The sequence below is a fragment of the Hyaena hyaena genome, unplaced genomic scaffold (assembly GCF_003009895.1).
Source record: "Hyaena hyaena isolate Hyena2069 unplaced genomic scaffold, ASM300989v1 scaffold_0, whole genome shotgun sequence".
NCBI classification, from domain to species: Eukaryota; Metazoa; Chordata; class Mammalia; order Carnivora; family Hyaenidae; genus Hyaena; species Hyaena hyaena.
Genome location: NW_024080632.1, coordinates 7523262 through 7549107, shown reverse-complemented (window position 1 = coordinate 7549107; position 25846 = coordinate 7523262). Strand labels below are relative to the sequence as shown.

At 57.2% G+C, this 25846-nt stretch overlaps 1 protein-coding gene across 2 annotated transcripts in view; it reads left to right on the top strand.

The window, feature by feature from the left end:
* The first annotated feature begins 231 nt into the window (after positions 1–231).
* The window catches only part of RBM19 (RNA binding motif protein 19), a 131724-nt gene continuing 106109 nt past the window's right edge, over positions 232–25846 (top strand). For both annotated transcript variants that reach the window (XM_039251191.1, XM_039251267.1), the window contains exons 1-16: positions 232–357; positions 4029–4211; positions 5915–6040; positions 6219–6257; positions 6556–6748; positions 7411–7655; positions 9207–9287; positions 12727–12805; positions 14996–15067; positions 15980–16183; positions 17478–17608; positions 18338–18459; positions 18833–18929; positions 20448–20558; positions 22463–22663; positions 23815–23941. In XM_039251191.1, coding sequence (XP_039107122.1) covers positions 322–357; positions 4029–4211; positions 5915–6040; positions 6219–6257; positions 6556–6748; positions 7411–7655; positions 9207–9287; positions 12727–12805; positions 14996–15067; positions 15980–16183; positions 17478–17608; positions 18338–18459; positions 18833–18929; positions 20448–20558; positions 22463–22663; positions 23815–23941 — 2047 coding nt within the window. In that variant the 5' untranslated portion in view covers positions 232–321. The remainder of the gene's footprint in view (positions 358–4028; positions 4212–5914; positions 6041–6218; positions 6258–6555; positions 6749–7410; positions 7656–9206; positions 9288–12726; positions 12806–14995; positions 15068–15979; positions 16184–17477; positions 17609–18337; positions 18460–18832; positions 18930–20447; positions 20559–22462; positions 22664–23814; positions 23942–25846) is intronic.

Sequence of the window (25846 nt, the reverse complement as noted above, 5' to 3'; positions counted from 1 at the left end):
CCTCCGCCCTCAAACACGCAGACCCCAGCCAACCAGCGCCCCCTGCCGCCTGCGCTGCTTCAGTGGTTTCTTCCACGGCGGCCAAACAGCCTGCGCCTGCGCAGAATGCAAACGCTCAGGCCCGCCCCTTGAGGGGTGTGACTTCCTTGGGTCGCTCCGGTTCGGCCACGCCTGCTTCCGGAGAGGGCGGGCTTACGTCTGAAACACGTGATCTTGTTCCGGCTCGCCAAAGATGGCGGCCCCCAGAGCTGCAGCGTGAAAGTTGTGGGTGAGAGACGCAGTCCACCCGCGCTGGAATCGAAACCGTGGGGACCGTGCGCCATGTCGCGACTGATCGTGAAGAACCTCCCGAATGGGGTGAGTGCAGGGCCTGGGCTTGAGACTCTGAAATTGGGGCCAGCCAGGAGTTGGGGGCTAGGAAGGAGGTGGCTGGAGAGAATTGAGGGGCTTCGGCCCTGGGGCAGGACTCAGGACGTGTTCGAAATCCACAAGGGGCAGGATCCGTGGCAGATCCCCATTGGGCAGTTGGCAGAGGGGGATCGCGAGCGCTCGAGGTTCCCCAGCTCCGAGGGTACCTGCCTTCCATCCCGACAACTTTTCCTGGGGACGTGGCCAACACCCCACGTGTGCCGAATGCTCTCCCACAGCCCCTCTGGTCCGATCACGTTTTTTTTTGTTGACTTGTTGACTGGGTCGGATCCTGACTCGTGTTCGTCTCCCACCCGGGAAGCTGTTGGCGAGGCACATGGGGAGTATTAGGTTGAGGACGTGCGTTACAATCCCGACTCCCGCCTTTAGGGCCCGTGGGCGTAATGTAAGCAAACCGAGTGCGTGTGAAGGGCTTTAAACCGTGTCTCCGATAAGTAGGGAGGGGTGAGTCGGTCGTACTTGCCACTCTTTCAAGAGCCCAGCACAGAACCTGGCACGTAGTAGGCATTCGAGTGAAGAGACAGCTAGCTTGGAAGCACGGGAAGTCAGATGACTGGAGGCAGTGCCCCTGGTGTGCATCCTTACCTATTCTACTATTTTTGTTGGGCTGAAGGGCTCCCACACCACTGGCGCCGGTAAGCTGGTTCCCAAAATACAAAATGTGCCCTTCGGGTGGGATGAGGGAGCTTCTGTACTCTTAGCTCTGACTCCTCAGGAACTTCTCACTTTAGAAGGAGTGACACACAAAGCCATTACTGCTTTATTGTGAGTGTGTGTGTGTGTGTGTGTGTGACTCCCCCCCCCCCCAGCGGTTGTGGGGGGACCCATGACAGGATTTTAAGAATTCAAACAGTACAAATTAAAAGAGAAGAATTCAAACAGTACAACGCTGTATGAAATGAAAAGCAAAATCTTTTGCTCCGTCCTACCTCTGTTTTTCTCTGCAGGAGGAACTGCCTTCAATGGTTTGTTTTTAGGACGCCTCGTTGGTAGTTCTTCATGCCCAAATAGTGTGCTCTCTCCCCCATTTTGTGGTCTATTTACCTCAGTGACTATCTGCTGGTGCTCCTCTAAGCGAGATGAGGAATCTCGATCATCTATTCTTCCCTTCCAGTCTGTTATATTATTATTTTTAATTCTTGCGTTATTTACCCTAAAGAGTAAACCTTCAGAATACATATTGATCCATACATCTGCTTTAGGCAGTGTCTCTTGGTGCCTTGCTTTGATGGATGAACTTAGCATGGCTACCCTTTCTTCCCTCCCAACTTCCATCTCACTGAGCTTCTTCTCCCATTGGACTGGCCCTCTTACCATTGCTTGTCTTGTCTGATGAGTGAAAGAATTCACAAACAAAAAATAGTAGTAGCAGCTAACATTTGCGGAGCTTACTGAATCCCAGGCGCTGTATCAGTTGCTTTTGGTAAAGTAACTCATTTATTCCTCAGCAGAACCCGACAAGGTCAGTTCCATTATTACGCCCATTTTAAAGGTGAAGAAACTGAACTACAGCAAAGGAGGGTGATTTGCGTGAGTTCGCACACCACCGGTAATTCAGAGAGCCGGGATTGAATTGAGCAGTCTGCTTCTAGAATGTTCATTCCTATATCATACTGTCTTTCGTTGCGCGACTGCGTGCACTTTTCTTAATGCTTTTCCCACACGTATGTGGTAGTGAGTGCTCGTCATGTTGCTGACACTGGATAGTGGGAGATAAAATCCAGTCCCCGCCTTTATAGCACGAGGAGATCAGGGGCCCAATCACTGTGACATGAGGTGCAGGGATTGAAGTATGACCCCGTACTGGTGAGCACGGATGGCTTGGTTACCTGAGCCACTTGAGGAGTGTGGGAGACGCCTCCTGGGGGAGCTGACTGTATTGGGAACGAGGAGTTAGCCAGGGCCTGCTGGGGATGCTGCACCCATGGGAAATGCCCAGGAATATCGCAGAGGGGAGAGTCAGGGAAGGCTGCGAGGAGTTTGGCAAGAGGTGGGGCCGAAGGGGTGGGTCAGGCCACATCATGGAGAATGTCGTGTTTTACCTTAGCTCCTTCTTCGTGAGCCTTCGGTGTCAGAAAGTCGCCAAGGGGCTTTTGACAGGAACAGTGTGGACTTGAGTGTGGCTGCTCCCAGGTAATGGGGGAGATGATTCACTGCCTCTTATGTATCTGAGCTGAGTCACAGACCTTGTGTACACCTTGTGTAGACCATTGACCTCTGTGAGCTTCATGTCTCCTCTATAAAATGTGGATAATAATCCCTAATGCATAGGGTGTTAGGATTTTAATGCTTAGAGCTACTACGAACCTGCCTCGGAAAATGTGTTTCTCCTTACTGGGTTGCCAAGGTCTCCAGTTTTTTAATGTTAGTCCTTGTTTTGGCTATTAGTGGGGTTCTTGGTGTCCTCATTAACACACACACACACACACACACACACACACACACACACACACACCCTCCCAGTCACTGCTTAAAAATCTCACCGAGTTGAGTGGGTCGTCTGGCTGGAGTGAGGACGGGGCCAGAAGCCAGTTTCCATAGCGTGGGGCCCCTTGATCAAATCGTAAGAACGTTAACGAATTGGTTTTCTATTGTTCCTGTAAGAAATTACCACAAACTTAGTGGCTTAAACAGTACACGTTAATAACCTTACAGTTTTGGAGAGCTGAACACCTTTTATTCTTTTAAATTGCATTCTTAGTTATTTTTGAGAGAGTGTGCACATGTGGGCGAGGGGCAGAGATAGAGGGAGAGAGTGAGAATCCCAAGCAGGAGTCACAGCATCAGCAGGGAGCCCGACGCGGGGCTCGAACCCACGAAACGTTGAGATCATGGCCTGAGCCACAGTCGGACACATAACCGACTGAGTCCCCCAGGTGCCGAGATCCTAACATCAGGGTGTTGGTGGGGCTGCATTCCTGTTAGAGACCCTAGGGGAGAATTAGTTTCCTGGCCGTTTTTGAGCTTCTCCAGGCTGCCTGCTGTCCTGGGCCCTGGGCCGGCCCCGGAGCGGTCAAAGCCAACGGCGTGGCGTCTTGCAGTCTCTTTCTGTCTACGACATCCCATCACTTCTTCCAGCTCCAACCCCCCATCTCCTGGGACACGGACATCAGATCTGCCCACATACTCCAGGACCCTTAATGTAGTCCCCGCTGCGGAAAGGCCTTTGCCGTGTACAGTCACACACTCATGTGGCCCAGGGATTCGGATGTGGGCATCTTTTGGGGGACTGACTCCATTATTCCGTCGGCCACAGTGAGCGAGCAGACACATGTAACCTACCGTGTTCATTTGTCCGCGCACTTATTCTGCAGGTCTGTGCCGGGCTCGGCGTGGAGCGGCCACAGTGCCGGCCTCCCGATGAGCTCGCGCCCCTCCTGGCAGCTGGGACGATTTCCTTGCAGCCACTTTCCGTCTTGAGTTCCTCATTGGCGCAGCGGGCGAGCGAGTCACTGGTCCAGCCGGGTCCCAGTGCGGGGCACACCCTGCCCCTGGCCTCTGTGTGTTCACCCTCAGGGAGTCCCAGGGCCTCAGCTTGTCGTCCCCTGGGCTCTGAGCACCCCCCCCGCCCCTCCCTCATGGTGCCCCTTCTGTCCCAGATGAAGGAGGAGCGTTTCAGGCAGCTGTTTGCCTCCTTTGGCGCCCTGACCGACTGCAGCCTGAAGTTCACCAAGGACGGCAAGTTCCGGAAGTTTGGCTTCATCGGCTTCAGGTCGGAGGAGGAGGCCCGGTCGGCACTGAACCACTTCCACAGGAGTTTTATTGACACGTCCCGGATCACAGTGAGTCACTTCTGCCCGCCCGGCGAAACTGACCCCACCTGATCCTCCCTGCTCCGCTCCAGCCCAGGGCCTGGCTGCTTTCAGACCATGTTGTCCCTGGTCCACCCCACCGGCTCTCAGACTTCCAGAACCTTCCACGTGTACGAATCCCCCACAGTTTCTGCCTCAGTGCGGGGACAGGGTGGGACCCAAGGGTGCGCGTGTCTAAAAGCTCACAGATGCTGCCGGTGCTGCTGCCCCAAAAGCACTTTGACAGGCTCTGTTCCACATCCGCACTCACTGGATTTAGAGAAATGTGGCACCTGTGGCCCCATCCTCTTTCAGTCGGTGTCATCAGTGCTGTGACGGGGAAGCACCAGGGACCCTGGAGAGTGGAGGGAAAGGCCAGGAGAGCTTCCCGGAGGAGTAGGTCCTGCCCGTGTCACTTATGTACATTTAATCAGTTGGTGACACATCCTTAACGCTTTGGTGAGAAGGGAAAACCGGATGTTGGACAGTCATGTGTCACGTGATCCCATTCACACCAAATCATAATTTTTAGTCTGTATGTGTGTGATGTGTAGGGAGAGCTGTGCCGATGGATTTTAATTTCTCTGTGATAGGAATTAGGGTAAAAACAGGTTTTTGGGGTTTTTTTTCCACTTGTATCTTCCTCTGTTGATTTAAGTTTTATACATTGAGCACGTGTCATTGCTACGGAAACAGCAGAACTATTTTTGAAACTCCGTACGAAGGGGTGGGGCAGACAGGCAACCTGTCCCCTGGAGGCAGAGGTGGCTGCCTGGCACTCATGAGTGTGGCAGAAAGTGTGGCTCTCAGCGCGGCCGTCTCAGGAGTGTGCTGAGGGCCGGTGTCATCCCAGGCTTGATACGAGCACTTCCGGGCTCCCGAGTGGTCGCTCCCCCATCTCATCGCCCCAGAGCCATCCTCTGAGGCCAGCCGAGCCCTCAGCATGTGTAATTACCCCACAGTAATTACAGTGATCCGGAAGGCCGTCAGCTTAGCCTGGACACCATGTGTCAGCTACCCCGGGGGCCGGATGGCTGAGAACTCGGCTCCAGAGCCGACCCCTGTGCCATTAAAAATCTGTGCATAACTTTTCACCTCCCCAAAATCTGACTACTCATAGCCCACCATTGACTGGGACCCCTCCTGATAACAGTTAACCCGTATTTTGTACGTTGTATGTAACCTACAATAAAATAGGCTAAAAAGCCCCAACACGTTAGGGAAACACGAGAGAAAAGACATTCATGGTGCTGTGCAGTATTTAGCAAAAAAAGAAATCTGCGTACACAGGGACCCGCCCGGTTCCAACTCGCACTGTCCCAGGGCAGCTGTGGTCCCCGCCGGCCCTCGGTTTGTCGTCCCCAAAGTCATCACAGTCGCTGCACTTACCCACAAGTGCACGCGCCCGGCAGTCACCCTGGGCCTCCGCACCAGCAGGTGGGAGTGAGCACTGTCCTCCCACTTCGCGGATCGGAAAGGTTAGGCAGTTGCGACCTTCGACCTGGGTGGCCGGGGCAGGAGTGGAGACGGGCACTTGGGGGTTGTTGTTCAGGGGTCAGTTGCGATTTCCTTCAGCCAACTCAGCCAGCAAGCGACAGCCCCTTCTGGGAAAAGGCCCGGCTCCCAGGTGCTGGAGGGGGGCGCCCGTGCTGGGCAGGGGGCAGTGTCCCCATTACCCACTGTCCCCCACGCAGGTGGAGTTCTGCAAGGCGTTTGGGGACCCGAACAAGCCCCGAGCCTGGAGCAAACATGCTCAGAGAACAAGCCAGCCTAAGAACCCTTCGAAGGACAGAGACTCCGTCCCCACAGAACCTAAGAAAGTGCGTACAAGGTCGCGCCCGCCCTCCACCCCGGTGTCAGCGAGGGGTGGGCTGGGCAGTGGGAGCAGGAATGGCCAGACGCCCCCTGGCAGGTGGTTCCTGAAGGCGGGTGCTCCCCGGGCAACGCGTTCCATCCTCCCTTCATCCGTGACCTTCTCCGTCTGTGCCTTGTTTCCAGGACAACAAGACGAGAAAGGTGGCAGGTGAGCTGGAGAAGGTGAGTGTCCTGCTGACCTTGAGCGTGGGTCCCCGGCGCGGCGCCGGGAGGGCTGCGCAGGCCCCGGGGGGGGGGGGAGGTGGCCCGGCACGGCGGAGGCGGGCCGTGTCTTCCCTTGCTGTACGTCTGTGGCTCCGTAGCCGTCTAGTGTGAGGAAGAGTACCCGCGGGTGACCCCAGGTCCTCCAGAGGCGGGGACGTGAGCTCAGGGATGCCCTTGGCGTCCGGGGAGGCAGGCGGGCGCCCCAGCTGAGCCTTCTCCGCCTCTTCCCCTGTGTCCCCGGCTCCGGTGCCACCAGCTGAAGGAAGACACCGAGTTCCAGGAGTTCCTGTCGGTTCATCAGAAGCGAACGCAGACGGCCACTTGGGCGAACGACGCCCTGGACGCCGAGCCCCCGAAAGGGAAGGGGGGGCCTGCCAGCGACTACCTGAACTTTGACTCCGACTCGGGGCAGGAGAGTGACGAGGAGGGGGCGAGGGAGGACCCAGAAGGTAAGGGCACCCCCCGCACCCCCTCCCTGCGGGTACGCGCCCATCCTCAGCAGGGGGCCATGGCGTCACGTGGGGGCGGAGGGAGTGGGAGCACTCGCAACCCGGGGTGGCAGCTGCCATGGTTGTGGGTCGGGCGGCGATTTCGCTTTAAGATGGGAGAATGAATTGCATGCGAATTTTACGCCTGGTAAAGCTTCTGGCAGAACTGGAGTCCGGAGGACTCTGGGAGTTGGTGGGACACGGCAGGGGGGGCGCAGGAAGGGGGTCGCCGGCTGAGGGAGGAGCGTGGCCAGGGCACGGGGCAGAGGGAAGCGCGGGATCTCGAGGGGGCCCCACGTGGTTCGGGGCGGCTGCAGGCGAGGAGCTGGGGCCGGGGTCCCGGAGGCGGCCGGAGACCGCCGCGGGGTCTGAGGCCGGAGTGACGGTCCTGTCTGCACGCTGAAAAAAATGGCAGTCGCAGTTGAAAGGGCAGGGCTGGCCCCCGGGAGCCGCGGGCTGTCCACCAGCCGTGGCCCATGAGGCATCCGAACTCCCCACGTGTCACCCTGGCTAACGTCACGTGTCAGGACCCGCTGGGGGCGCTGCCATACCCTCTGCCGCCCCTGGCCTCTGCCCTGCTCACTGCCGTCGCCGCCTCCCCGCCTCCCCGCTTCCCCTCGCAGAGGAGGATGGCCGCGAACCCAGGGCAGCCGTGCAGAGGGAGCTGTCGGACATGGATTACCTGAAATCCAAGATGGTGAAGTCCGACTCGCTGTCATCCGAGGAGGAGGAGGAGGAGGAGGAGAGTGAAGATGAAGCCGTCAGCTGCACGGCCGGGAGCGAGGCCGAGGAAGAGGCCGCCCAGCAAGACGGCCCTGAGCTGCGCGCGCCATCTGGGAACAAGCCACCAGGAGTGGCCAGAGCTGAGGTGTGTGCGTGAGGGCGCACAGTGCGCGAGGTGGGGGGGGGGGGGGCTCTGCCCTTGTCGTCGCGCATGCTCCCTGCGGCCCCTGTGCTGGCGGCGTGCATCGTAAGGGAAGGACCGCTCTGTGGCTCGGCCCTGCCGCTTGCCGTGGGACACAGAGCAGCCACTTCTCCCCTTGAGTTTATTCTCTGCGGCACCACGGAGAGGTCGCCTGAGGGGTGTTAATGAGCCGGATGAGGGGTGGGAGCGGATGATACCATTTAGGAGCAAGGTAGGTGGATGTGAGCCCATAGTCGACAACAGCGATGGGATTCATGGAGCGCTTGCTACGCGCTGGGTACAATGTGTGCTTTGTCATCTGTCAGCGACCCTTAGGACAGCCTTCCCGGAGGTGGGGGCGTGCAGGGGTTCTTGTCCCGTGTTTTAGGTGAGGAAACAGGCCCAGAGGAGGGAAGCAGCTTGTCCAAGGTCACAGCTGGGAAGTCGTGGGGTCAGGACTCAGGTCCAGGGCTGCTGGGCTCTGAAGTCTGCGTTATAGACGTGGGTGCAGCCTTCAGGAACGGCCGCCTTGCCCCCCACCGGGGCGTCCTCTCTGCTTAGGAACCTGCCAGGCCGTGCTTGGGCCCCATGCCCTCCCTGTACCCCACCCAGGCCCCGTCAAGGCCCCACATGTCTTGTCTCTTTCCTCTTTCCGTATCCCCCTCCCTTCCTCATTTTTTGCCCCTTCCAGTCGCACGCTCTGTCCTTTTCTCCTAAAAATGTGTCTTCTGGACAGTCCGTCAAGTACAGAGACGTCCGAGAGCTGCGGGCTCAGATCCCAGCCCCGACACAGGAGCCGTGGGACCCGGGGTGAGGGTGAGGTGCTTCTGGCTCTGGTCCCTGTCTAAGCAACGGCCTCCATGTCCGGTTTCCAAAGCCCCTGTGCCTGAGCCCGTGCAGGCACTCAAAGCGCCAGAGTTCGGGGCGCTACCCTGCGCCCGTGCGGTGTCGCACCCGCAGTGGGTCCTGGGGCGAAACCCATTAAGCACCCGTTTCCGCCGTGAAACCAGACGCACCCACTCCTGCTCCAAGGGGTGAAGGTCGAGTGTACACGGCATCGCGTCAGCTCAGAGCAGATTTTCCTGGCACGTGACTTCGAGTCAGGCCAGGCTTTATTGCCCAAGAAATTAGAAGAGAAAATTTACATTTTTCAGAGCCGTTTGGGTTCCGGAATTACAAGCAAGGTCCTGAACCCATAATCCTCTAAGGTTGTTCTGAAGATTCAGTAGGACGGCAGCGTCTGCCAAGTCCCTTGGACAGTGTCAGCCACGGAGTGAGCCCTGAGCCACCGGTAGCGAATGTCACCGTCCCTCCAGGCCCCATCGCGGGCTCTGTGTCCCCCGCCCCCGTAGCCTGTAGCCCCTGTTGGCACACCCTGCCCCCCACGGCAGGCACGATGCTTGTCTGCGCCCCCTGGCTCGGCCTGGCAGTACTCGCTGAGACGTCCGGATCTGCCGCCTCCGGCAGCCATAGCCGGGAGCTCACTGGCCGTCTCTGCTCTGTGCCATCGTTCAGGCAGGCGAGCCAGCAGCCCAGAAGGAGCCCACCACCCCCCACACCGTGAAGCTGCGGGGAGCCCCGTTCAGTGTCACGGAGGTAGGTGCCAACAGCGTGACGAGGGGAAGGAGCTCCTGGGAGAGCGGGGGTGGGGGGGTGGGCGGGCGGTGAGGACGCTCTGCTGCACGGGGGCTTTGGGGTACTTGAGGACTTGAACTGGAAGGAATTGCGGTCAGAAGGGCTAAGGAAGACCTCGGGCATAGTCAGGGTCAGGAGACAGAAATGGCTGTACAGAGACCGAGGAAGACCGATTTCACCCCCTGGTCCCGTATGCTGGGGTGGGAGACGTCTGGTAAAAATGTTTGAAAAAGACGAGCGGGTATGTACTCAGGGCTTTGTGATCCGTACGGTCTCTGTAGCGGCTGCCGGACACGATAGGTGTGCGAGTAGGCACGGCCGGGCGCCAAACCGTACTGACAAAGTCAGGCCGCCGGCCGTGTTAGGCCTGCATGCCGGAGCGAGCGGACTCTGGGTTTACACAGCAGAGAACTCTTTACGTTTCCTCCTTTGGGGAAGTAACAGGAGTTTAAAGTAGGAGATTTTTATTTTATTTTATTTTATTTATTTATCTAACTAGTTTATTGTCAAGTTGGTTTCCATGTAACACCCAGTGCTCATCCCCACAGGTGCCCTCCTCCATGCCCTTCACCGCCCTTCCCCTCCCCCACACCCTCATCTGCCCTCAGTTCTCAGCATTCAAGAGTCTCTCATGGTTTGCCTCCCTCCCTTTCCCCCACTATTTTCCCCCTTCTTCTCCCCCACGGTCCTCCATTAAGTTCCTCCTAATCCTCCTATATGTGCAAACATATGGTAGCTCTCCTTCTCTGCCTGACTTATTTCGCTCAGCATAACACCCTCATCAAGTTGCATCCATGTTGCTACACATGGCCAGATTTCATTCTTTCTCATTGCCATGTAGTATTCCATCGTATAGGTAAACCACATCTTCTTGATCCATTCATCTGTTGATGGACACTTAGGCTCTTTCCATGTTTTGGCTATTGTGGAGAGTGCTGCTGTGAACACTGAGGTCCATGTGCCCCTATGCATCAGCACTCCTGTTTCCCTTGGGTAAATTCCTAGCAGTGCTATTGCTGGGTCATAGGGGAGTTCTACTGTTAATTTCTGAGGAACCTCCACACTGTTTTCCCGAGGGGCTGCACCAGTTTATATTCCCACCAACGGTGTAGGAGGGAGCCCTTTTCTCCACATCCTCGCCAGCATCTAGAGTTCTCTGATTTGCTCATTTTAGCCACTCTGACCCGCATGAGGTGGTATCTTAGTGTGGTTTTGATTTGTATATCACTGATGAGGAGGGACGCTGAGCATCGTTTCATGTGTCTGTCGGCCATCTGGATGTCCTCTCCGGAGAAGTGTCTGTTCATGTCTTCTGCCCATTTCTTCACTGGATTGTTTGGTTTTTGGGTGTGGAGTTTGGTGAGTTCCTTACAGATTTTGGATACTAACCCTTTATCTGATATGTCCTTTGTAATTATCTTATCCCATTCTGTAGGTTGCCTATTAGTTTTATGGATTGTTTCCTTTGCCGTGCAGGAGCTTTTAATCTTGCTGAGGTCCCAATAGTTCCTTTTTGCTCTTGATTCCCTTGCCTTTGGGGATGTGTCAAGTAAGAAATTGCTGCGGTGGAGGTCAAGGAGGTTGTTTCGTGCTTTTTCCTCTAGGGTGTTGATGGTTTCTTTTCTCACGTTCAGGTCCTTTATCCATTTTGAGTTTATTTTTGTGTATGGTGTGAGAAAATGATCTAGTTTCATTCTTCTGCATGTTGCTGCCCAGGTCTCCCAGCACCATCTGTTAAAGAGGCTGTCTTTTTTCCATTGGATACTCTTTCCTGCTTTGTCAAAGTTTAGTTGGCCATATATTTTTGGGTCCAAATCTGAGTTGTCTATCCTATTCCATTGGTCTTTGTGTCTGTTTTTGTGCCAATACCATACTGTCTTGATGCTTACAGCTTTGTAGTAGAAGCTAAAGTCTGGGATGGTGATGCCTCCCGTTTTGGTTTTCTTCTCCAATATTACTTTGGCTATTCGGGGTTTTTGGTCATTCCATACAAATTTTCGGATAGTTTGTTCTAGTTTTGAGAAGTATACTGGTGCAATTTTGATTGGGATTGCATTGAACGTGTAGATTGCTTTGGGTAGTAATGACATTTTAACTATATTTATTCTTCCAATCCATGAGCATGGAATGTTTTTCCATTTCCATTCTTTGTGGGGGAGAATTTGATAATTTGCCATTTTTTAAAAAATGGAGGTAGTAACAGCAAAAATTCCCAACTTTATTGGACTTCCATTCATTTTGTCATGCCTTGATTTTAACGGTCGCTTGGACCTTTAAAAAGCTTCTCTAATGGGCTTAAGCCAGTACGCAGATGAGAATGGTTCCTTCTCTTTCATTTTTAATAAAAAGCCAACAAGAGTGAGCTGTGCATTGGAATTTGGGGCCATTTTTGTTTTCTTGTTTTGTACTTTTCGGATTTGCTGCTGTTGCATATATCTGTGTGCATCTTAAGAAAACGTGTTTGGGGCACCTGGCTCAGTTGGTTAAGTGTCCGACCTCGGCTCAGGTCATGATCTCAGCGATTTACGAGTTCGAACCCCACATCAGGCTCTGCTGACAGCTGGGAGCCTGGAGCCTGCTTCGGATTCTGTGTTGCCCTGTCTTGCTGACCCTCCCCCACTTGTTTTCTCCCTCCCCCTCCCCCGTCCCTCTCAAAAGTAAATGAAACATTAAAAAAGAAAAGAAAATGTGTTTGAATCACCCTTAGTCCAAAACAGAAAGAGTTCAGAAAATTGGGGACCATCTACAACAGCCCTTTAAATTTGTTGTTTCTTCAAGAAGTAACGGGGGCAAATATTCAAGCACTAATAGAAGTGACAAAAGCCACAGTTAATCCCAAATGTGTAAAAGGAGGAAAAAAAAACCGAGATCAGAAAGCATGCCTGAAAGTGCTGATTGGGACTAACGTTACTATTTTACAGATGTGTTTATGCTTTTCACTCCCAATTTCTTTTTTCCAAACCTTTTCTTTTTCTTTTTTATTTATTTATTTATTTATTTATTTATTTATTTATTTATTTATTTCTAGGAGAGAGAGAGAGACAGCGTGAGCAGGGGAGGGTCAGAGAGAAAGGGAGTCACAGACTGAAACAGGCTCCAGGCTCTGAACTGGCAGTCAGCACAGAGCCTGACGCGGGGCTGGAACCCACGAACCGCGAGATCATGACCTAAGCGAAAGTCGGACGCTTAACTGACTAAGCCACCCAGGTGCCCCATTTTCTAAACCTTTTCTAAGGTAGTTTTACAATGGAGAAAAGATACATGTTATTTAGAGGCAGAGAGAGGCTGAAGGGTGAGGCACTGTGGGGACCTCTCTGAATTCAGAAATTTGGTCCCTGTTTATGGGGTGACAACATCCGTTGCTGGGTGGAGAAACGAGGAAAAACTTCTCTTCTTGTAGAAAAACGTCATGGAATTCCTGGCCCCCCTGAAACCAGTGGCCATTCGCATCGTGAGAAACGTGCACGGGAACAAGACAGGTAAGGCCGGTGCTGGGGGGCGATGGGAGGAGGTAGGAGGCAGGCAGTATCGACGGAGGCCTGGGGCAGCTGCTGGATTTGCTATTTGCTTTGGGGTGGGGGGGAGCGGTGGGCGATGTGCTCAGGACCAGGGTCTGCCTCCCACGGCCTGCTCCTCTGCTCTCCCCTCCCACCTCAGCCCACAGTTGCGCTCGTGGACTCACCTGTGCTGTTTAAACAGATGTCCCAGGGCGCATGGGAGGCTCAGTCGGTGAAGCGGCCAACTTGGGCTCAGGTCATGATATCACGGTTCGTGGGCTCCAGCCCCGCGTCAGGCTTTGTGCCGACGCTCAGGTGCGGAGCCTGGAGCCTGCTTCGGATTCTGTGTCTCCCTCTCTCCCTGCCCCTCCCCACTCATGCTCGCTCTCTTTGTCTCTCAAAAATAAATAAACGTTAAAAAAAATTTTTTTTAAAAAGGGATTTGCTGGGCCGGGTCCACAGGCACACTGTTGAGTCACTGAGAGTGTGGGGCGCTGCCCCGGGGCTGCCCTATTCTGCGCCCCTTCCCACTCCTGCGGGCCGGCCGCGCTCTAGGCTTCAGAGGGGTGGGGGGCGTTCTGGAAGCAAGGGCCTGAGCTTGGAGAGCCTGCTTGCTGGCCAGGCCGCCAGGCTGCAGCATACGGAGGGACCGCGCCGAGGGCCTCCAACCCCGGGGCAGCCAGCCCTGGGCATGCAGGGCATCCCGGGCAAGAAGACGGGCATGGCAGAGGGCCCGGGAACTGTGGGACTGGCTTCTGGGGCCGAAGGGGCTCCTGCTTTGGGGGGTGGTCTCGTCATCTTTCCTCCCCCATCTCTGAGCACGGAGCCCTGCTCACCAGGCGGGTCCGCTCCACCAGCCAGCCCTCCCTCCTTGCACAGCTCTCCGGGTACCAGGGGGGACGTGGTGACGAGCATCCGCCCAGGCGCAGATCCCGGCTCGTCCACTCACTAGCCCTGTGACCGGGGGTGAGGGACTGTGCCTCGATTTCCCCATCTATGTAGTAGGGCGTCCTACCTCGTTAGGTTGTATTCACTCAGTGAGTTCGTACACACATGGCATCTAAACAATGCTGAACACTTACAGAAGGCTCCCCGAGAGCTGCTATTAACAGTGGTGGGGGTGGGGGTGGGGGTCTGCTTTCACGGCACTTCAGAGACCAGACGGTGAGCAGGGGGTGGCCAGAGGGAGCAGGGAGGACCGTGTTGGAGGTGTCAGGGCTGAGGGAAAACCACACTGGAGGCCCCGAGCTGGAGGGAGCAGCATGTGGCCATGACACTTTCAAGGAGTGGCAGAATGTCCCCTTAGAAGAGTTGGTGGGGACGTGGGACCTGGCCCCCAGACCTGGGCTTACTAGTGAGCGTGGACTTCAGCCCGGGTGTAGGTCCCTGCCAGTGGCTTAATGCAGGGGGAGGCCACAGTTGGATGCAGAACGGTCCCGTGGCTGGTGACACAAGGGTCGGAGGCAGGGCCCACGAAGGGCAGTGGGCCGGGGTGGGTCTTTGCAGTCTTCCCGGGGAGGATCAGCAGGGGGCTGGGCTGGGGTGTGGCCGAGGGGAGAGAAGCGGGGAAGTATGTTTATGGGGACAGATGAGGAGCCTTTGGGAACAGAGAGGAAGGAGGAGGAGAATCTTATCACATAGCCTTGTGACAGAGGCCTGGACCACGGGCTTTGGGTGGGGTTACAGCATTGCCACCCGTTAGGCGTGATTCTCTGCTGCCTCACAGGGTTGAGGCCCTGTGAGGCCTCCGTGCTCCAGGAAGGACTCCTGAGTCCTCGTGTGTACGCTAGGGCCTTGGGCACTCACAGACAGTGTCGAGATGGCCATGCTGGCGCCGAGCTGATCACAGCACTTCGGCTTCGGGCTCATCCCCCAAGAAGGCTGAGAGGCGGGCCCTGGTTCGGGTGGGGTGAGGCTGGAAGGGAGGTGAAGGCCTCCTGTGTTCTTGACTCCGTAGTCCCTCCAGGCCACCGGGTCTCCACACTCGCTCCCTGCAGAGAGAAGTTTGGCCTTGGGGGAGGAGGGGCTGGGAAAGTCCGCTGTTTTGGAGACTTGGCAGAAATCAAGAGTTTCCCCCCGCTTTCTGCTCAGATCCCCCCAGACACCTAGCACGGCACGGGCATTCCTGTGCAACCCCCACCTGTGTTTGCTCACTCTGTCTTTGTCCCTCAGGGTACATCTTCGTGGATTTCAGCAGCGAAGAGGAAGTGAGGCAAGCTCTCAAATGCAACAGGGAGTACATGGGTAAGGAAGCCCGCCTCCGCCTGCCTGCAGGGCTTGGCTTGCTCGCCTTCTGAGTGCTGTGGAGGGCGTGCTGGGTGCCGGATGCTGCTCTAGATGCTGGGGAGACCGCAGTGAGCAGAGTGGACCGGTCTCTGCCCTCCTGGAGGTTAAGAGAAAGCTGACGCGGAGCCGGCAGAGAGCGGCAGCCATCAGATGGGCTGGGATTAGAGGAGCTGCGTTTCAAAGTGGGACTGCATCCACTCAGGCAGAACCCAGAAGGGTAGGGGGCCCAGCTCTAGCTTTGCGGGCAGGCCGTTCCGTGGAGGGGGCAGCAAGCACGAGTTCCCACCGTCGGGGTGGTCACCCGAACAGTGTCTGCGGGTGCAGTATCTGATGCATCCCGGAGTGGACAGGTGATTCAGGGCCGGCCAGTGACCCTTCAGTGAAGACATGAGTGCTGTTAGGGAAGGTGGGAAAAGCCTGGGGAGTCATGTTAGGTCAGGCGGTAGGTATCTTTTGAGTGCTTACTGCGTGCACGTGGAGGGGATGGTCGGTGCTTAATAAGTGCACAGGGTGTTGCACGGAGACAGCTCAGCAGCGCGAGGTGGTCCTCCAGCATTGGCTGTCATGTGACGCCCCTGCCCAGGCAGAGCCACGGGCAATGCGGGGTCTGCCCTGTGCGGTGCAGGGGCCTGGGGTGGCGAGGCAGGCGCCCCCGGGGTTGAAGCCGGAGGGGTGAGATTCGCGGAGAGGGCCCTCCGGGTTCAGGCCCAGCACTGGCCCAGACCGCCACCCAGTAGGAGAGCCAGTGCCAGCGCTCGCGCCTCGGCCGTGGCACCGGGAAGACGGGGTGGCCGAGGAGTGTGGGTCGCCACCCAGCAGTCCCAGCGAGTCCTGGGCCTGCTCCAGAGCCCTGACCCCCTCCTCCTGCAGGCGGGCGCTACATCGAGGTGTTCAGGGAAAAGAGCGTCCCTGTGGCCAAGGGGCCCCTGAAGAACAGCGCCAAGCCCTGGCCAGGCCGGACCCTTGGGGAGAATGAAGAGGAGGAGGACCTGGCTGACTCCGGGAGGCTCTTCGTACGAAACCTGCCCTACACCAGCACCGAGGAGGACCTGGAGCAGCTCTTCTCCACGTTCGGTAGGGGCCCTGTCTCCAGCTCACTGTGTGCCCGCGGCACAGAGCGCGAGCAGACGGCCCGGGTTCAAGTGCCGTCCACTTCCCGTCGGCTCCCGACTGCAGGCAGATGGCTTCACCCCTCTAGTCTCTGCTCGTCCGTAGATGGGGCTAGTGACCCCCGAGCTGGGGTGAGCGTTCCCCTGCCACCGACACGGGACTTAGCAGGGCTCCTGGGAACAGGTGGCATCACAGGCATGGTGTGCCGTCGGAACCCACCCGCTCCCGCGCTCACTGAACCCAGGACAGACCAGCTTTGGAAGCGTTTTGCTGCACTTGCCCGCGCTGTCCAGACTCTTGCTGCTCAGCGTTTGAAGTCCAGTCACTGGCGGTGTGGATGTGACCTTGCTCCTTGGTCTGAGCTCTGCTGTCTGAGGCCTCGCTCTCCAGACCGAGTGTCCCAAGTGCATTTGACAGCAAGGGTCACAGCTGCCATGATTGCGGCTGCCATTATTTCTCAGACGGGAATTGGAAGGCCTGGGGTTCGGCTTAGCACGCAGGGCTGTGTGTGTGAGGGCCTGGCTACCGGAGGGGAGAAGTGAGGGTCTGAGATGGAGGGCGAGGCCTGGAGGCTTTGGGACCCCTCACTTCCGTTTGGAGCTGGCTGTGGGCTGTGAGGACCCGAGCTTGGCTGAGTGCCTGTTGTGGAGGCAGGGAGGCCCCGGGCAGGACCGCCAGCAGACACCGTGGTGTAGCCTCCCAGCCCACAGCCACTGCCCTGGTTTGCACAGCAGGGATCGGCAGGTGTCCATTCAGGAAAACAAAGACCAATAGGGCGCAGCCTGATGCTTAGGGTGGAAGCCGGTTCGGAAGGGCTGTACTTTGAGTGTAATGATCACATCACAGCAGAAGCCCCTAGGGTGCCAACTCGGGAGCAGGCGCCATTCAGCACAGTCCATGCGCCGACACCTTGGTGGATGTACTGACCGCTGCCCTGTGAGCTAGGAGCTCTTTGGTGCCATGTTACAGATGGGAAACAGGCGCGTGGGCCCTGGGGGTTTGCCCAGGGCCATACACATCCGAGTTGGAGGCAGGATCCAGCCCAGGCACCTGTACTTTTAGGGAAGACACGGGAAGGACTGTGATTCAAGGACTCTTAACCCTTGAGCTGGTCTCAGGCCATCCCCTTGCCACATGGTTTGTTGGGCCAAATGGCCGTGACTGACCTAGAACAGCAGCTCTTACGTGTTAAAACCCATCTCATGATGAGTGCCCAGCCCCAGCCCCTGAAATGCTAACGCGTCTGTCCTGCCTGCAGGTCCCCTGTCTGAGCTCCATTACCCCATTGACAGCCTAACCAAGAAACCCAAGGGCTTTGCCTTCGTCACCTTCATGTTCCCCGAGCACGCCGTGAAGGCCTATGCGGAAGTGGATGGGCAGGTGTTCCAGGTGACTGCGCGGGGCTGGCGGGGGGTGGCTGGGTGGTCGAGAAGGGATGTGTGTGCCCATACATTTCTAAGAAAATGCATGTGATGATGCGTGGACCCACCCCTTTGCCCAAGCCAGGGGCAGGTAGCTCCCTAAGGGCAGGGCCCTTCAGCACCGAGGACAGCGCCTGGCACACCTTACTTGCTCAGAGGCTTTATCACAGAATAGATCAGCTCTCTGTCCCCAGAAATACCTCTTGGAAGAGAAATAAGGAAAGAGAGTTTGGACTGGTCATATTAAATGGCCACGTTAGGGTGTAAGAAACTCCTTTCCTTTTTTCCAGCGTTACCACACAGTGTGCTTAGCACGCCTGCTCTAGCCCAGGCCGCCTCGAGCTCCCTTCCTCCTTTTTGCCCCACTTGTTCATTCCTTCGTGATTTATTGATCTCTCCAGCTAGACCTGGTTCCCACCGTGGGTGCCCTCACCTCTGTGTGCAGGGATGGGAGCGGCCCCAGGCTTGAGGGGGTGGGAGCTGCTGCAGGCATTTTATAGACTCGGTTTCCATTGTGAGGCTGTGTCAGAAGGCCTCCACCGGTGTCAGGTCCCCGAGTCACGTGGCCAGGCCCCCCACGTGGTTCTCCCGATGCCCTGTCCAGCCTCTGGGGGGATGGACTGGTGTCCTGAGGCAGGATGTGGACCCATCCTTTCCTTTCCTCTCTCCACCCTTCTCATCATCCCCCGCCTCCCAGGGTAGAATGCTCCACGTATTACCGTCCACCATCAAGAAGGAAGCTAGCGAGGACACTGATACCTCGGCGTCATCGTCTTATAAAAAGAAGAAAGAATCTAAAGATAAAGCCAACAGCTCCAGGTCCTTACCTGCCACCACCCTGTGGGCCCTGCCCCTCCAGCTGCCCGAGTGCTCTGGCCCCTTGGGATGGGTTCAGCCTCTCCATGACCTTGCCAAGCCCCACCTTCCTCATCTGTTTAATGGGGGGAATCTTAGCGGTGCCTTACTTTTTCAGCGTTGTAAGAATTAAGTGGGTTAATATGAGCAAAGCGCTTAATCCGTGGCACAGAATAAGTGCTTGTCAGATGTTAGGGAGTGTACAGTCCTTACTCATGTCTCCACGCCCTGGGTGAAGGGTGGGCAGCGAGCTTACTTCCCTGAGATTTTGCACCTGAGAAGATACTCCGCACGTTTAGCCTTGGTCTGACCTCCCCGTTCTGCCTCTGCCTTTCAGCTCTCACAACTGGAACGCGCTGTTCATGGGCCCGAACGCCGTGGCCGACGCCATTGCACAGAAATACAGTGCCACCAAGAGTCAAGTGTTTGACCACGTGAGTGGACATCCCATCCAACATGGCAGGATCTGGGCTGACCTCAGCGGGGTGAAGCAGCCGGGGCGGGGCTGTTGTGCGGGGGGCATGTCCAAGCCCCAGGCTGGAGTCGTGGGCACCCCTGCAGCCTCCTCAGGAAGTGTCCCCTCCGTGCTCCAAGCCTGCGTCTCCTGTGCTTGTGTGGAGCTTAGCCAGAGGCTGCAGTTGAAGGCCAGCACCCGGCTGTGTGGTCTCTTCACCATGACCCGGTGGCCTCGCACTCCGTCCGTCCCCCGTTCCAGACCAGGAAACAGGCCTAGGGACGCAGAACAGCTTGCCCAGGGCCACACACCTGGAGAAGCCTTGGAAAAAGTGACACCAGCCTGTCTGGGTCTGGTGCCCATCGCCGCCTCTGCGGGGCGTTGCTGCTCCCGTCTCATCCTTGAGATGAGGAAAAAGGAGTCATTGGTCCCTGTCCCCCTTCCTGTTGAAGTTGAGCCCAGTTCCTGCTCACTTTCTCTGCCCGTCTCCAGCACTCTCAGATCACACACCTTCTTTCAAATGCTCGTGTATGTGTGTGTGTAGTTACACGGGAGCGGAGTCTGACTGAGGCACAGCCTCCGAGCGTGTTTTCCAGCCGGTCAGCAAAAGGATGACCTGTGCTGTGAGCCCATAAGCCCATTGACCTGCTGTCACTTACTCCTGCCCACGCTTGAGGTCAGCCCTGTCCAGGAGAACAGGCTGTGCTCCCCAAGGGCACGTGCAGACATCCGGGTGGCTGGGTTTCTTAAAAAGCAAAAACAAACAGGCAAGGTTCGTTCTCGTAATCTGTTTTATTCAGTTCGGTGTAACCAAAGCGTAGCCGAGATGTCATTTCCACGTAACACGCGGTATAAAAGACAAGATTCTTTGGGTTTTTTTTCCCCTAAGTATTCAAAACCCAGCACCTGTTTTTTACTTAGCGCACTTTGTGACTCGCACGCACCACGGTGCGAGTGCTCAGTGGGCAGACGAGGCTCAGGGCCTCAACTGGCTGGGAGGCGCAGCACCAGCGCAGATCCCGCAGGCACCCCACACCGAAGGTCCTGCTGTTCCAGATCCTTCCGGAGGAGGAGGAGGACACGGACAGGTGCAGCCTGTCCGTGATGGCTATGAAGTTAAGCCGAGTAGGGGAGAGGGCATGCGAGTGAGGGTAGGCTGCTCACCAGAGTGACATCCAAGCAGAAATTGGACAGAATGAGGGAGTGAGGGGTAAGCGCCCCGCCGCAGAGGTCAGCGAGTGTGGAAGCCCCGAGGCGGGGATGGGTCGGCCTGCATGGCCGGAGTGCAGGGTGGGGCATGGAGCTAGAGGCGGGTGTGGGGTCTTGATTTCCTATGAGAGGCACAGAAGCCAGGGCCACAAATCACTGGGAGTGCATGCGGGGCAGTGGGAGGGCCCAGCCCCCTCCGGCCGCCTCCTCAGGCTGGTGGGAGATGGGACGGCTGACCTGTCCCCTGCTCCCTAGCTGACAGGGTCTCTTCCTTTCCTCCCTCCTGCAGGAGACCAAGGGCAGCGTGGCCGTGCGCGTGGCCCTAGGGGAGACCCAGCTCGTCCAGGAAGTACGGCGCTTCCTCCTCGACAACGGGGTCAGCCTGGACTCCTTCAGCCAGGTGGGTCCCGGCTGGGCGAGCCTCCAGCCACCAGGGAGCGGAGGGTGGGGTCAGGTCCAGTGTGCTGGCGGGTTCAGGGTCAGGGCTTTTCAAGGATTGGTATTAACCGTTAAGCGGTCTCCAAAGAAAAAAATTTCATGTGGGTTCAGACGAGGGACCCATCTGACTCACAGGGTGTCTCTTGGGGGTCGTGTGCAGGAGGACTCACGGCTTCTGCATCCAAATCAGAGGGGCCCCAAACAGCCTGTCCCCTGCCCGGTACCTTACTGAAAGCTCCTGTTATTTGGGGTGTGAGACCTTCCTTGGACCAGAGAGGATGCAGGTCAGCACTTGAACGTGCTTATTCTCCACCAAGTAGGAGTTTAGAGTAACAAGTGGTCGAGTCTTAGCGGGCATGCTGAGCAGGCCCCCTCACACCACCCCCCCCAACAAGACACCAAGGCCCAGAGAGGGGAGAGGGACCCAGAGGTCACAAAGTCTGCTTCTGACTCCCACACAGCGCTCTCGTCAGCTGTCCAGGCCTTCAGTTCTACCATACAAGGGCGGCTGGAAGGAAGGCTGCTGGCTGTGTCGAGCAGCTGTACTAACGGCTGACACTTAGCGGGACTGACCACAGCAGTCCTCTGCGTCTGTGTGTTATTGTTGGTGTGACTCAGGGGACAAGCCAGGAGAGCAGCGCTGCTGTGCTCCCATCGTGGTCCTTGGATGGGGGAACCACAGGCACAGAGAGGCCAAGTCACACGTTCTGGGTCACACAGCAAGTCAGGGTGGAGCTGGATGGGGATGCAGCCCCAAGGCCCGTGCCCCGAACCATTATCCCCTGCGGCCAGAGTTGTACCTGAAGTCCACTGGGGCGCAGCCCCTCCCACTGCAGATGGCTTCCCCCTCACCCGTCTTACTCAGTGAGGCCTAAAGGATGGGGGTGACCATTAGCTAGTCCATTTTGCAGATGAGAAAACAGGCCAGAGGGAAAGAACTGACCCAAGGTTTCCGGTTAGATTCGTGGCCAAGCTGAGACTCATGCTCAGAACTCCAAGTGCCTAGAGTTTTTCCATCATATCTCGGTTCTTTTATGCTCTTCCCATGTTGCCTTTCAAGATAGTAACCACCGACGTTTATGTAGCGCACATGAGGTGCGTAATTAAATCCGTCTTGCAGGGGTCCCGTGAAATGGGCGTTGCGTCCTTAACATTCTGTGGGGGCTGAAGCAGGGTCCAGTATGTCTCTCAGGGCTGTATAGCTAGTGTCTTAGTTTGGTTTTTCCCAAAAGCAGATTCTGAGACAGGTTCAAGTGCGTGTAGTTTACTGGGCAGCGCAGAAAACACTGGCGAACAAGGTCAAGGGAAAGGAGATCGGTGGGGGGAGGTGCTTATTACAGGAACTGCTGGTACAGCGAGGGGGCTGAGCTTCCTCTGGGGGAGAGCTGCACGGCTCGCACCTCACACTTGTCCTGCCCAGAGGGCAGGGGGCTGAACTCCTGAGAGCCGTAGGCTGCTCCGAGGGTGTTCGCTCCTCAGTCCTTCCCACCTGCCCCACGTGTGGTTTGTGCAGTTCCAGGAAAAGGCTCTCTGCACCGAGATGCACATCCTGGCCATTGGCAGGCTGGGCAGGAACACTCTGGAAGGTCCAGAGAGAGCTGTGGTCAGGCACTGTCAGAATCTGCCACGACTCAGAAGGGGAGGGGCTGAGATTTGATCTGGGCTCCCCGCCCATTCTCTCCCAAGAGCTGCCCCCTGGAGCAGTGTGCCCAAGAGAGTGAGGTCTGGGGGGCCTGTCCCCCAAGCGCCTGGCACTGCAAGTCACAAAGGGGTGCCTGGGGCAGAGCCAGCCACAGATGGGTGCCGGCGTCGGGCTGGGGGTTCTCCTGCCTATGGCCCCATGGGTGTTCCTTGCCTGCCCCTCAGGCCGCAGCCGAGCGAAGCAAGACTGTGATTCTGGTGAAGAACCTTCCGGCGGGCACACTGGCGGCCGAGCTGCAAGAGATCTTCGGCCGCTTCGGCAGCCTGGGCCGCGTGCTGCTGCCTGAGGGCGGCGTCACGGCCATCGTGGAGTTCCTGGAGCCGCTGGAGGCCCGCAGGGCCTTCCGACATCTGGCCTACTCCAAGGTAGGGGCCGAGGGGCCGTGTGCACGCCAGCTCTCTCCCGCGGGCTCGGAGTGTCATTCCAGCCCTGAGAACACCTCTGCGGGGGAGGACGCGAGAGGGACGCCCTAAACAGCCCCCAGAAAGCGTGGCCGTGGCTCCTTGCCTGAGTCTGGCTTTCCTTGGTTCCCTGTCCCCGTGTGAATCGGAACCGTCATTCTCGGGGCTTCTGGTTTCTCGTACTTGTGATGAGTTCCAAGTTGCTCCTGCGAGCGGCCTGTCTCCTGTGTCTGGTGAAGAGGAAACAGTCTTACGTGTACACGCACATCTGTCGTGGCGTGTTGGTTTCCTGTGGCTTCCGGTACAGGTGGCCGCAAACGCAGGGCCTTAAAGCAGCAGAACTGTACTGTCGCACCATCGTGGAGGCCAGGGGTCTGAAATCCGGTCGTCCCCGAGCCCTGCTCGCCCTGAGAGCACCCTTCCCTTCCCTGCCTCGGCCAGCCACTGGTGGCACCACGTGTCCCTTCACCCCCGGCCTCTGTCTTCACGTGGCCGCCTTCTCGTTCCCAGATCCACCTCTGCCTTTCTCTTAAGAGGACACTTGTCCTTGGATCCAGGGTCCACCCCAATGACTCAGATGCTCTCATGTCTAGATCCTTTACCTAAGTGATGTTCACAAAGACCCTTTTTCCAAATAAGGCCTCAGTCGCAGGTTCTGGGCTCTGGATGTGGACGTATCTTTGTAGGGGCGTCACACCATGCAGCCCGCCACGAGCAGCTTCTGTTTCCCCGGCACCGTAGCACCGCGCAGACTCTCTTGGTGTCCAGTGTTATCCTCTCTTTAAAGAGAAAACCTCTACGCGTGCACACATGTACACACATTGCCTGTGGTATCGGCTGCAGGGGTGGTGGCAGGGAGAGCACGGGGGTTTCTGACGGCCCTGATCCCCTTCATCCCGGAGAGCTGTGCTTTATCAGTGGTCTTCTTCCCTGTTCCACTGCCCTCCCTTCCCCGGTCAGAGAAGTCCCGAGGAGGCACAAACGTGTCCAGTGACCGCAGGCGCTCTCAGGGATCGGGGGCACAGAGGGCTCCAGGCTGTGCTGCGCCCTTTTAGCTCCGTTTTCCAGGGTGAGTTGCCCATAGTCTCTGAGCCCCTCCCGTGCCATCTCTGCAGTTCCACCACGTCCCCCTGTATCTGGAGTGGGCTCCGGTGGGCGTCTTCTCCAGCTCAGCCCCGCAGAAGGAACCCCGAGACCCACCGGCAGGCCCTGCAGAAGACGGCGCAGCGGAGCCAGAAGCCTGTAAGAGCCGAGATCGGGGTGCCCGGGGACAGCGGGCCGGTGGGGGTGGGGGAGGGGGGGGCCGCACTGAGGTTTATCAGATGTTTGCCATAAAGTTCTTTATTCATCCTAGAGACCAGTGCGTCGTGGACTCTTGGGATTTATAGGCACCTAAAATGTTCTTAAAAAGATAGAATGTAGAAGATATAAGCGTGGTATAAAGTAGTCAATGTTTCAGTGTGTCAGTTAAAGGTTGAAAAAGTCCCCTAGAATCTACAAGGGGCATTTAGAACAAAGCAGGTGAAAGCCTCGTTTTATGCATCTGCTAGGACACCTGGCCGGGAAGGGCGACCGCGGAGAGATACTTAGTCCCCAGGTCCTTAGAGCAGCATGGCGCCCCTGGCCACCAACCACGGAAAAGGGGGGCCCAACCCCAGCCAGTGCTTCACTTGTGGGGGTGGGGGCACCACTGGCACGAGACAACACGGTTCTTCCTTGTCGGGACCCTTGTGCAAATCGTGAGGCATTTTGTGTCCCCAGCTCTGCCCACTAAGTGTCAGGCGTGCCCCCAGTGCTCGCGACAACCCGAGACACCACCTGCACCCCCTGGGTGTTCCCCGGAGGCCCCCCAGGAGGGGAGAAGCACTCATGGGGACCAGGGCCACACTCAAGAATCGAGGGCCTTGGGAAGAGTTCTGAAGAGGACCAGTGGTCTCCTTACCCGGGGGTGGGGACGTTGCTCATTCATCATTCGTCAGAAAGGCTGTCTCACAGCAGAAACGGGCGAGCGGAGATCTCGGGTTAAAGAACAGTCGTTTAGTTGATGAGCGGTCACTGTCCTACCTGCCCCCCACTCTGCCCCCCATGCCAGTCTGCCTGCATTTGTCACGTCCTCATGAGTCCGTGAGTGAAGCCTTTTTCAGGGCCAGCCCCGTCAGCACACGGCACTCGGGAGCCACTGGGGTGGTATCTCTGTTCTGATCGGGAAGGGCCATTCCTCAGTCTCTGTGTTTGGAGGCTTTGGGTTCCTCCCTGGTCAGCAGGGATTACTGATTGTTGGTACAAAGAACCTTCCAAAACCCTGCCCCAGCCCCTGTGGCTGAGTTCGTTTTGTCCACACATTGGATGAGGGTTCCCTTCAAACCCTAACAGTGCGAGCAGGGGAGGGGCAGAGAGAGAGGGAGACAGAGAATCCGAAGCAGGCTCCAGGCTCTGAGCTGTCAGCACAGAACTCGACGCGGGGCTCGAACCCACAAACCGCGAGATCGTGACCTGAGCTGAAGTCAGACGCTCAACCGGCCGAGCCCCCTGGGCGCCCCAGTGATGTAGTCATGTTTTGTACCTAACGAGCCACCACCTCGAAAATCATCAGCTGCCTGAGTTCACTTGCTGACTCTGAACCTGACAGCTTTTGGCCATAGCGAGCCCTCCTTTCAAGCCTGCTTATTGCCAGGAGCGAGGGCCGCTTTCCTACCTGCTTGGCCAGACCACCGAGGCCGGCACCTCCCCGGTGACCGCTGCCACGAGGCCACGCTCATTTGCGTGTTTCCTGGCGCGGCCCTCCCTCCACTCAGGTCGCTCGTTTCATGCATCTTTTTCTTGTTGAATGTCCTTCTCTGACCGATGGCAAACCTGAGGGCAAGGCGGGGCCGTCTGACCCACTGCTGGCGGGCCCTGTGTCCTGTGAGCCCCTGGCCTAGACTGGTTCCGTGACTGTGTGGGTGGAGCGAATGGTGCACGAGGAAGGGTGTCTGCACCTCTGTCTGTGCCTGTGAAAGGTGGGGGTTGCTCATTCTGGTCTTTGTGTCCCAGGCCCCGGGCACGCAGTAGGAGCTTGTGTGTCCCAGGCCCCGGGCACGCAGTAGGAGCTTGTGTGTCCCAGGCCCCGGGTACGCAGTAGGAGCTTGTGTGTCCCAGGCCCCGGGC